The sequence below is a fragment of the Malaclemys terrapin genome, chromosome 2, assembly GCF_027887155.1.
Source record: "Malaclemys terrapin pileata isolate rMalTer1 chromosome 2, rMalTer1.hap1, whole genome shotgun sequence".
In the NCBI taxonomy this organism is placed as follows: domain Eukaryota; kingdom Metazoa; phylum Chordata; order Testudines; family Emydidae; genus Malaclemys; species Malaclemys terrapin.
The window spans coordinates 213121191-213133423 of NC_071506.1; the positions used below are offsets into that span (position 1 = coordinate 213121191).

The 12233-nt window shown below is 37.2% G+C and overlaps 1 protein-coding gene across 1 annotated transcript in view; it reads right to left on the reverse strand.

The window, feature by feature from the left end:
* STT3B (STT3 oligosaccharyltransferase complex catalytic subunit B) overlaps positions 1 to 12233 on the reverse strand; it is a 97397-nt gene that overhangs the window by 46720 nt on the left and 38444 nt on the right. Inside the window, exons 3-5 of the mRNA XM_054019849.1 lie at positions 10016 to 10303; positions 5634 to 5699; positions 1963 to 2062 (exon numbers count right to left, since the gene is read on the reverse strand). Coding sequence (XP_053875824.1) covers positions 1963 to 2062; positions 5634 to 5699; positions 10016 to 10303 — 454 coding nt within the window. The remainder of the gene's footprint in view (positions 1 to 1962; positions 2063 to 5633; positions 5700 to 10015; positions 10304 to 12233) is intronic.

Below are 12233 nucleotides of genomic sequence, written 5' to 3' on the forward strand. Positions count from 1 at the left end.
AAAATTAATCATCTGAATAAATATATGTTATGCTACATAACTTATTAAATAAATATGTATAAACAGTGTATCCTCTTGGCTAGCAAAAAGTACCACTAAATTATAGCAGATAATGAGAATCAATTAATTATCTAAATCAAGGTTTCCTGCTTGGTGATTTAAATCTACTTTGATTTAAATGAATCCATCCTGCTATATTCTATGAATACAACAGTGATGCACAGGATGTGTAATGATGTATTTTTTTTATTCTTCACTGAAAATGTATTGATTTATTGATTTCTATGCTGTTAGCACAAAGTGTGCTAGAAACTGTATGCATGAAGAATCCCTGCCCCAAGGAGCATACAATTTTACAACCTTCTGTCTAAATTTTAAGCTTTTGCAGAGTTTTAATATTTATTGCTCAATGACAAACCATGAAAACACTTTCATCATGACCAATGTATATACATTTGTTAATTCTGTCAGTGATTTACATAAAAACCATCATAAAAATGCCAAGCAGATAAATTAAATACTCGCTAAACATTATTTACACATGCTTTAAAGTTGAATCCAGTGCATTCTGAAGGATTCCTCTGGATTTGACTGACTCCAAACCAGCGGCAGTGGAATGGGGAAGAAGGGGGAAAAAAAAGAGGCCAGCGCTATAACCCCACCAAGGAAATACTGGAGGGATGGATCTATATTTCTGCACCCCCAGAGCAGAACCCAGCTCTGGTCCAGCACATGAATGATGATGGAGTGGGGGAGAAAAACACAAGAGCAGGACTTGGAAGAAGAAGGACTAGAGGAGCCACTGAAGATGATGCATGAGATCAGGCTCGCTGCTGAGAAGCAGGTAGGACTCCCTGGCCCAGATCAGTCCTGCCTTCCCGCCTCCCCAGGAGACAGGACAGCATCTGGGTGGTGGTGGGGGACATCAATACATCAGCCACGAGAAGGACGGAGGGGGGGGAGAGGAGGAGGGTTATGTGGAGCACAGCAGTCAGTGGGCAAGGAAGTGCCATAGGAATCACAGTAGGAACTACCAGGATACTCCTTCTGAGTCTGTAGCTGGCTGTTTCCCCCAGTCACAGTAGCTCCCCTTACTTTTCCTCCACCCACCCCATTCACAGGGAGCTTCTACCCTCATCCCCACTCTAAACTGCTCTTTAGATCTTAAATTTGCTGATAAACAAAAATTATCCCAAGTTTAATAAAAGAAAAAAATGGCTTCTATGTGAAGTTTGTATATGGGAGACAGCTTTTCCTATATTTTATAATGGGTCCATTTCAGTTCCTTTTCCATTTTATGTGCCCAATTTGAGCTACCCTAAGGGTCCTTATTGTCAGAAAGTAGATGCTCAATACTTAAAGATTAGGTCCCTTTAAGGTGTGTTAAGTTGGGCAGCTAAAAATCATTGGTCACTTTTGAAAGTCTTGGCAATACACAACATTTTATTTGAACAGACACTTGTGTGGAATGCTGCTCTGTCTCTCGTTATGTGAGACAGCATATTATAGATGGGGTTTTCATTTTTTTGCTGGATAGCTTTTATAAAGCTGCAATTAAATCATACAAAAAGTACAGACATATGAAACCTGTGCATTAAAGAATTTTAAAAATATTAAACAACTGAGTGAAGTCTCAGTGAATTTCCCCTTCCCACATGGAATACTAAAAGGAAAAAAAAACTAGCTAGGAAATAACACTTGAGAGTTTAGAAACAACATAAACTAAACATGTATCACATCCTTATCTTTTTTATTTTGTAAACAATAAGCTAATGGGTATACAGCACATGACTAATATAAGACTTGATATGAAATTATTAATTTCCCATTTAGCGTAAAAGATGAAGTTATTAATTTCACATTCCTGGATTTAATGCCTCCCAAATAGAACTGACTGTTCAGTAAGAAGAGAATAGAAACCACTTCTCAAGTAACTGATTTTTAGAGAGTCAGGACACTCACCTATGTAGACCCTCCGGCTGTATCTCTGCATCAACAGCAGCACAAACACATGCAGTGGAATAAGGTTGATGATGAAAACATAACCACCCCATGCAGAAACCTATGGGAAATTAAACTGTAAATTAGATAATTTAAATATAACTTGAGAAAGAGCTGTAAACTATCAGATTCTATTTATGTACTACTTATTAACACAGCAGTATCATTACATTCACAAAAAATGTCTTTATTCCAATATAGGCTTTATGAGAGACTTTTTAAATGATAACTGGTGTGGAGTGGAGGGAGAACATGTGCATGATTGAAGATCATAACAACTATAAAGGTGAAGGTTTGCGAATGCTGGTGGCAAAGCTCTCTCAATTAGCTTGTGCCTCTAAAATTTGCTGTCTAAGGAAAGATAGTTAAAACCCCAATTATGTTCACTTAAAAAAAGAGCTCAAGATGTACCTCTTTGCCCAGTCTTTCTCTAATTAAACCCTGGATTCCTAGTGGAGCGGTAAAGCCACAGGCAGCAGGAGAGCACGCCTGATTAAGACTGTCTCAATGCAAAACTTGGTATTTAAAAACATGGTCATCACTATGGAAAGACATCCTAAGCCATAGTGATGGGTATTAAATAAATGCTAACAATAAATACAAATAATAATAATGGAGCTTGAGAGCAAGAATTAGAAAAGTTACTTTTTTAAAGACAATTCTGTGGGTCACATTAACAGTGAGCTAGTCAGTACATAAACTTTAATTGAGATAAATATCGCCAGACAGTTTGCAAATACATGCATAACTTTTTAGTCAATGTAGTAGCTATTCCTCTTTTCAAATGAGCTACTTCTTTGATTTTTGCAATGCAGAATGAAGTTTACTACCCCAAAATTGCAATTTTTACCATTTAATTCTCAGCTAATAGTTTAAAGAACACTGATTTCATTAGAAAGATAATATTACGTTGGAGGATACATTTATGTCCAGTCCTAAAGACTGATCTGGGAAAAAACGCATATAAGGAACTTGATTAAAACCTCAGCAGCAACTAAAGGTCTCATTAATTCTTCCACAAATGGAACAGCTATATTGCAAAGAATCACAAGAGATAATGCAAGTACCTTCCCTGAAAATGAAGGAATTTTATTCTTACTATTAATCTTAAACCCTGGCCAAATTTTAGCACTTAATTAGTTTACTCTGTCCCTTAAAACAAAGGAAAAATATGCAATATACCCTCTAGTTCAACTCAGGCATTGTGACATTGAGGGGTAGATATAGCCAGGGATTCTGATACTTTGTTTTGCTTTGCACACAGTCCTTTTTTCCCCCCTCTAATGTGTGTCTGACCCAAAGATGCTACTCAACAAATAAGTGGCAGAATCTCATCATGAATCTCAGAATCTCCCTCATGATTTCCAGCAGTAAAAATGCATTACCGCTTCTTTTGTTATTTGACTGAATTTTGCAAATGGTCGTTTTTAAAAGGATCTCCCATCAGAATATGTGGGTGTAGTAGAAAGGCTATACTATACTAGCATAACAAACTCAGGTCTAATTTGTACATGACAGTATATCAAAACAGAAATATGTAACACACCCTTATGTATGGTTTCACAACCACTCTACCATAAAATGAAATAAATGTGCTTTAGAGGACAATGCGATGTAAAAGAAAAGGCTTACAGCCAGGATTCAGTTGGGGGGGGGGGAGGAGGTGTTAAAAGGGGTTTAGGTTGCACCCTATACTCCTGGGGGAATTCTGCGCTACTGCACAATGCAGAATTTTGCAGAAATTAACATTGTGCATGCAGAATTTCCTTTCCCCCACAGAAATGGGCTGCAGTACTGCTGGCTGCCACTAAGGGCCACTGGATCCGGCAGAGCCCAGCTCACAAATAGAAGACACTGCTGGGGGGGGACAGGGAGCTAGAGGGTGCCTGGCAACTGAGGGAAGGAGAGGGCAGCACTCAGGAAACTCCATACAAGCCTGGGACTAAGCATCAGGCTGTTTCTCCCTCTGGACACCTGGGCTCTGCAGGGGGAGGGAGACGGGTATCTGGGCTGGGGGAGCCATGGCTGGGCTCGGGGATAAGGGGGTGTGGGTATCTGGGCAAGGGGGGCCCCCCACGGATGGCCTCTGGAGGGCAGAGGGCATGCAGATATCTGGGCTAGAGGGCCCCGTGGCTGGGCTCGGGGAGTGAGGAGGAATTGTGGTTGTCTGGCTCCTGACTGGCTCAGGGGGGGTGGGAGGCAGAGAAACAGGAACTGCGTTGTCATAGGGATTTCTTTAACTCTCTACTCCCAGGGGAATTTTTGTGTATGTCTGTATTGTTACAGATATACTTGCTGACAGGTATTTTGAAATAAATTACCAAAATAATCGAAACTGGTGTGATTATGTAGCATTATTTTGACAAATAAAGTTTGCAGAATTTTAAAATATTGTGTGCAGAATTTTTAGGCACAGAATGCCCCCAGGAGTGACCCTAGATACTGTATTCACACACAAATCCCAATCACAATTCTATTGCTATTTTAGTATTCTTTAGTTTAAAATGTAAGCTCCTCTGGACAGAGACCCTTTTGTATAAGCTTGAGCTGCTATGTACATCTCTAGCACTACATAAATAATTTTTCCAATCAACATCTCCCTCCCCCTCATCCCCCAGCAGGCTCCCATTCCCACCCTATTCTACCTGGAGGAATTTATCCATCATTCTCCAAGAAATCCTTCCCACCACAAAATCTTGTCCCACTCGAGTCAACCCATTTCATAAAAAGGTCAGTACAAAAGAACTCAATCAGTTTGGCGCTATCCTCATTTCTGATGCTATCCTTTTTGCTGACAGACTTTCTTCTGATTCCCCCCACATCTTGCAGAAATTCCCATTTTCACAGATTCATAGATTTTAAGGCCAAAAAGGACCACTATGATCATCTCATTAGACCTCTTGCATAACACAGCTTCTTGAATTTCACCAGTAATTCCTGCACTGAATCAACAACTTGTAGTTCAACTAAAGCATTTCTTTTAAATAGACATGCAGTCTTAATTTAAAGACTTCAAGTGATGGAAGATCATATCCCTTGGTAAGCTTTGCTAGGCTAATGGTTAATTATTCTCACATAAAAATTTGTACCTTATTTCCAGCTTTAATTTTTTTCTAGCTTCAACTTCCAGCCATTAGATCCTGTTATATGCTTTTGTTTGCTACATCAATTAACCTTCTAGTATACAGTTACCTTCTCCCAGTGTACAAACTTCCAGGTGGTCATCAAATCACGTCTTAAACTTCTCTTTGATAAACTAGATACACTTAGCCCCACTTTTACTGCGGACATCCACCCAAGATCCACCAATTCACTCCGAATGAGATTCTCTCTTCTATTGTCAGATCATCTCTACTCATTTTGAGCCCCCACCAACTCCATCACCAAAGGAATCTGTCTGCTCCATTCCAAAATTCCTGGCCTATTCATACAAGGGAAAATTTATTTTCCGGAGAACACAAATCTTTACAAAAGGTTCTGAGCAGAAAAGTAAACATCTGCCCTCTTCTTTGACTTAATTAGGCCAGCAGAAGCAGCTGTAAGTTAATTTAAAAAATACAAAACCAAAACTTATTTCCATTCAACTAGATTGAACAGAAACAGCTTAGTTTACGTACAAATAAAAGGCTTACCATATAAAAGTAAGATAGACAGCAGCATATTGTCCAAAAGACTGACCCAGTTTTCACAGACTTCACCTTTAAAAAAAAAGAAAAAAATCAAGTATTCAAGAATTACAAGTTACAATATTAGACAAAGCAATTAAAAATAGCATTACAAAATTCTGTCACCCAAGCCAAAAAAATGTACCTTTTTATGAAAAGTATGGGTTAAACCAAAAAGACTCCCATGATCAGTTTGTGTTTTAGGAATTTAACTGCCCACCTTCAAAATTCATGGATGTAGTTCAGAAAGACATCTTCCATAAAATAAAGCAACAGTGCAATTCGGTTCACCTGCATAAGGCCAATCAACCATAATAGCCTATATCCAACTTTTCACTCAAATTGGCACAAGGACATGACACACTAGTTCAGTGGTTCTCATCCTATTTACCATTGTGAGCCCGCATAGGCAGCTCTTGGTGTGTTATGTGGGCTGCATCCACAAAATATATATACTACCTAAATGGCCCTGAGGTGTGTGCTGACTGGGCTGCAAGCGGTCTGCGGGCTACAGGTTGAGAACCACTGCACTAAATACTTCAACCTCTGAGGCAGAATAGTAGTTGCAGCATCTTTGTGCTACTTGAAGATTGGTGTAAACATAGAGCATATGGCCACTCCACTGGATGATGACCATCACAACTCTCACCACCGCTGCTTTGTCAGTCCTTGTATCATATTATTAGGGTAAGTGCTGTTCTATTCTGAAAAATAACTTTGAAAACCCACTTAAGGGTAGTGGAAATATCAGGTATCACTGAAGGCATAAGCTGAAGACAATGGGGTTCCACAGGTGTTGAGAGTATGATCCGATTTACAGATGATGTGCTAGATGTTAAGAACCCATTTTGACTGTGAGAGTCCATGACAATTTGTTGGGCTGTCAAACAAAATATTTCTTAATACAATATAATATTTTGAATCTATGGTAACAACTACTGATCGATTCCTTTTTAGGGGTTGGTGGGAAGGCTCTGTATCCTTTATAATACATTAAACCTCAGTTGTGGATTACCAGCGCTTTACAAGTCCAATAGTCTTTATTATTTACTTTGATAAATAACTACATATTTTTCTGTACTTCCAAATTTAAGATTGTCAGCATTGTGTAGATTTTCGTTTTGATGAATTATTACACTGCTGGGTGTTGGGTAAAGCTGGACGTTTTGATAGGAGATAAAGAATAGCTGGGGTTTCGGCTCATGAAGGTGTGAAAGATGGTTTTGGTGCTACACCTCCTCTTTCCCTCTCCCTTGTGAGTAAGAATACAGATTGACTTTAAGTTTGGGGAGAGATGAGTGAACTTTTTGTTCCTTACCCCAGCAATGGTTGGGAGCAAGTACGTCCTCACTGCAGGCTGCCACAATATTGACTACTTCAACAATAACAAAAAGAAGTCAGCCTACTGTTTGTACTAAGATCATCAACAATGACTTATGGCTTGTCTACATGGGGAAATTTCCCAACATAGCTAGGGCAGAATAAGTATTCCACTACAGTTATGCAGGTATAAGCCATTGTGTGGACACTATTCCAGAATAAAAATAATTATTTTTCTTCAAAAGAAAAAGTAATTATTCTGACTGGGTTAAGTATAGCAGAATAATTATTCCAGGAAATTTTACCATGTAGATAAGTCCTTATTGTTGACATTTAAATTGTAATTAGACTTCAAAACTAATAGAATCAATTTACATCTCACAGAACTAGTTTTCTGGCTGTCTGCAGACTCAGGCAGACATCACTGTTACCTATTTCTATCTCGTTCACATTTTGGAAGTTGATAAGAACAAGAGATAGGGTTTTTTTTAATAATTAAATTAAATTTTCATTTCTGTAGCAATTCTACAACAATTTATGCAGACACAACAGGATTAGACATAGACCTCAGTTAAATATGACTTACAATACAACAGACACCACCACCATATCCCACTTATTTTCAAGTAACAGCACAGGTTAATTCTATATACATCTGAACAACCATGAAAAATAAAAGTTTACAACTGGAATTTTGTTTTGGGTTATCAGATACTGATCATGCATCTTCCTGGACCTCCCAATTCAGCAACAGTTGGCCAAACAACTTCCTGGATTCCTCCCACAGCATAATGCAGCCCAAGTTTCAAATACTTCACAAATAGAAAGACGTGTAATACACCTCTACCCCGGTATAACGCGACCCGATATAACACGAATTCGGATGTAATGCTCCGAGGGGGAGGGGGGGTAGAGGGCAGGGCTGCGCACTCCGGTGGATCCAAGCAAGTGCGATATAACGCGGTTTCACCTATAACGTGGTATGATTTTTTGGCTCCCGAGGACAGCGTTATATCGAGGTAGAGATGTATATAGTAACGAACTGTTTAACAAAAGTAGACCATCCAGTATAATAGAAACTTAGGGGAAACACAGGAAAAACAAACTAATGATCTCCAGCCATAAACCTGTACTTGTAATACCAGTAACAATAAGAATTTTGTATTGCCGCTCTGCTGGGGTCAATCAAGAGTACAGTATATTCGGAAGCACAAAATGAATTACAGGTACAAGCTGTGTTTCTGTATTCCTTGACACCAACTTGTTATGGAGAGGATTTGTCTAATAATCTCTATTTTACATAAACAGAAATATAACCAATCCAGAGCAGCAGCAGATATATGCGATATTGTAACAAATTACTTCTTTTAGGACAGATCTGCCAAAAACTGCATCTTAGGAAGCTAAGAAGTCAGACTTTGAGAAGGACAAGCAGCAAGGACCATGTTGAGGTCCAACTTGGTGTGTTGAAGTGCTTGCTACTTTAAAATCTGTTTCATAGCCTCTAGCCTCTTCAGCTATACCATTGCAGCAGCCATTCCTTTAGGAAAGTCATTAGGTCTGGGTTTCAAGACATACATGTTAAGGCATAAAACGATGAACTAGCAGAACTTTATACTGGTAATGGTCATCTCTGATGCAGAAATTAAAGATACTTTGTGTAAGTAAGCTTCATGGAGATATGAAAGTAAGCATTTAAGTTTGAGACCCACAAAGCAATCCTGTGGATTTGTTAATGTAATGACTAAAGCTAGTATTAACAATCTGAATTTGAATTTACAGATACGTTACATATTCTCAAATCTAAAAAGGGATGGGGCTTTCCCTTCTACTGTTAAGGCACTACTTCTATTGTTCAAAGCTATGATAAGTTAGTAACTTTGGTTCTACTGCTAACAGACAATCAAAAAACGTTAAATGTTTCAAAATTAACAAAAAAAATTGGGGATAATTTCCTTTAAATTTCTCTCTCTCTCTCTTTTTGGAGGCAACAGTACTGTTTAGCAATTTTTCATGAGGGGGATGCCTGAACAAGTGATTGGACAGGAAATAGTTCTAGGGCAATAGATTCTGTGATATTCTATATCTTGAAATTGTGTGTTCTCATTTCTATACTATAACAAAATGTACACTATATTGTTGAATTAAACTGCACACTGAGTTGTAATTTAGTTGATGGATATACACCCTCAAAGTGTCCCTCCAACATACAATAAAACATTACTCTCCTATTTTGTTCTGTTTATTCTGTAGTACATAAAGACTTTCATTTACATAATAGCAATTGTGAATTGTGTGAATCACAATAACCATTGACTATTTTCATGCCCCAAAGCAGAGTGGCTGAATTAACTCAGTAAGGTATCCGCTGAACCACTCTCCAATACAATACAATGCTTTATAAAATATAATGATTCTGTTTAGCTGTGGTTTAATTGCATGTGAGACAAGAACAATATTTGTGCTGTATCAAAAGCACACGGCTATTAATGTGGACCCTGTTTGTCTGGCCCTGCCCCACATTGTCTAATTTTTGTTCAGTTGTATTTGCTATGCAGAACTTCTCAGATTACTTACAATAGTCCAGAAAAACCCAGTAGCTTAATTCTGCCCCTGCCTCTTTTTGTCATGTAATGATACAGGAATGTGTTCAAGCCATGCTAGCAAGCAGACAGTTTGAAAAATGCTAGCCTAACTGTATTTTCATCACTTCACACATAGCCACAGAATCAAATACAAGAAAACCACTGTTTGAGCTGAAAATGTAAACCCCTTATTGTTAGAGAACATCCCTTGAAAAGTAGCATGACAGGCTGATTTAACAAACTGAGGAGCAACAGTGTGGCAGATGTTCATATGTTACTTTTGGGTGCCTATCCAATCTTTCCCTAAACCTATTCTAGAAGGCAATGAGAATTATAGAAGGAAGAAAAAAATTTTAAGGATCCAAAATTAGATCCTAAGGCAAAGGCCAGGAGTAAGGTCAGGAGAATAGAAAAAAAAAATAGTGAATTCGAGCAATTACTTACCCACAAATAGTACGTGAACTGCAGTGCAAAAATGGCTATGCCTTCATTGTCAAAGGATCCTGCTACTGATCGAGATATGTAACCTGGAACTATAGCAATAAAACAGGCAGCTAAAAGCCCTGCTCCTTGGTTCCACAGTTCTCTGGTGAGCAGAAAAGTAGAAATAGATGTAAGGCCGCTAAAAACTGGTGCTAGGAATACACATACATCTCTTATGTGGACTGTGACATTTAGCATATTTAAAATCCAATGTATAAGGCCTGCTGTCACCATCAACCCAGGGTAGACCTAGAAGAAAAGAGAAAGAAAATCAAATTATAACATTTCAGGATTGCAGAAAGGGTTGCCTGTAAATCTATTTGCATACAACAAAAGTTACTTATTTCTTGGTTGAAGTCAGTCACATGCAGAGAAAAACGAAATTATTCTAACACTGCTTTCAACATATCTGATACAACAACTTAAGGCAATTTGCCACACTTTAAATTATATTAAATGATTGTTGACAACATGTGCAAGAAACCATTTCCTCCAAATAAATGATGAAGCCACACATACAGATTCAAATTTTATCTACCCTGGAAGTTGTTATAAGGAAGATGATCTTGTAGGTCAGGCACAAGACCAAGAGACGTATGTTCTATTTCTAGTAAAGCTAGTCAGAAAATTTCAAGCCATCTGAAAGTGATGCAAAATTGAAACATTTCCCAGAAACTTTATGTACAGTTTTTAAAAATTTTTGTCATTTTTCAAACAGTTCTAAATTCCTAGTTCTATCATAGGCTTCTTATGTGACTTCTGCCAAATTGTTTAATCTTGCAGTGCTTCCATTTCCCACACCTGTAAAGTGGGAGATATTAGCCTACATTTCAGAATTTTGCAATGATTAAGTCACTGCCTGTAAACAAACAACCCATCCACCCACCCTCAGATGTATACTATTTTATATATTTAAGTGCAAAGTATTTTAAACAGTAGGAAACTTTGACTATGAAATATTTAAAAAAACAATTGAACAGAATTAAGATGACCTCCATGGAAGTGTAGCACAGATTTACATGAGTCTGTTGAATCTAATATCAACTATATCTACTACAGGATTTCAGATAATAATAAAACATTCTAAGTAATAGTTTTACTCTACAATATTAGTTCAATGAAACAATGGTGCCTAAACACTAGACTAGAACATTAACAAACTTCAAATGCCTTAACTGCCCTGCAAAAACAATATAAGTAATACATTTCTGCTAAATTAAACTTTAACATGGGTATTCCCCTAAATGTCTCCAAGACTTAGTTTCAGAGGTGAAACTCTGAAGTTGAACAAAAAAACACTAAATATGTTAAGAGACCTTCTGAAATATGCCAGGAATTAAAGATGAAATTATATTTTTAATCCATTTTAACAAGGATTTCAAAAAGTTATATAGAGCTGGTTTATTAAAATGTTTTGTTTAAAAATAAAATCACCATTTAATTGATTGCATAACACTCTGTAAATCCATTTAAATGGTATTTATTCTCTTATTACTGAAGAAAAGGTGCTTCTATGGGTTTTCAACACATTTGTTTGTCATTAGAACTCTTTACACCTTTCTAATCTCAGTCTTCCTTAAATCAATGACATTTCATTGTACCACAATTTGATGTTACTTAATTTTTTCTTCTACTTTTGCATCCACATTAATTTGATCTCATTTATTTTTTATATTCCTTAGAAAATCTTTACATTTCCCCCATTATTTTTAATCTAAAAGAAAAGTATTTGCCTAGTGCAGACCAATATCATTTTCTACAGACTCAAATATCTATTATATTTTTTTTTTAAGTGGCTCTAAACCTTGGCCATAAACAGGAAAAAGCCAAGCATTACTCTTGGCTTCAATTGAAAAATGTATAGTCATCCATTACATCAAAGAGGTAGGTCTGTAATGATACATGCTACAAGACAACAGGATTGTGAACAAGTCATAATAGTCTCAATTACTGTTACAGAAAGTTGACATATAAGCATATACTATTCAGGTTTGGCTACTGATTGACAGTAAGTTGTCTGAACTAGAGGTATAAAGCTGACATTGTATTAGTAGTAACTGAAATTCTTATTGTAGCTATTACGGCAATTAAGAGCACATTACATGTAGTTTCTCCTTTAACCCATGTGGTAATTTTACTTGTAGTTATCCTGAATTTTTTAAATTCACCAATAAGTGAT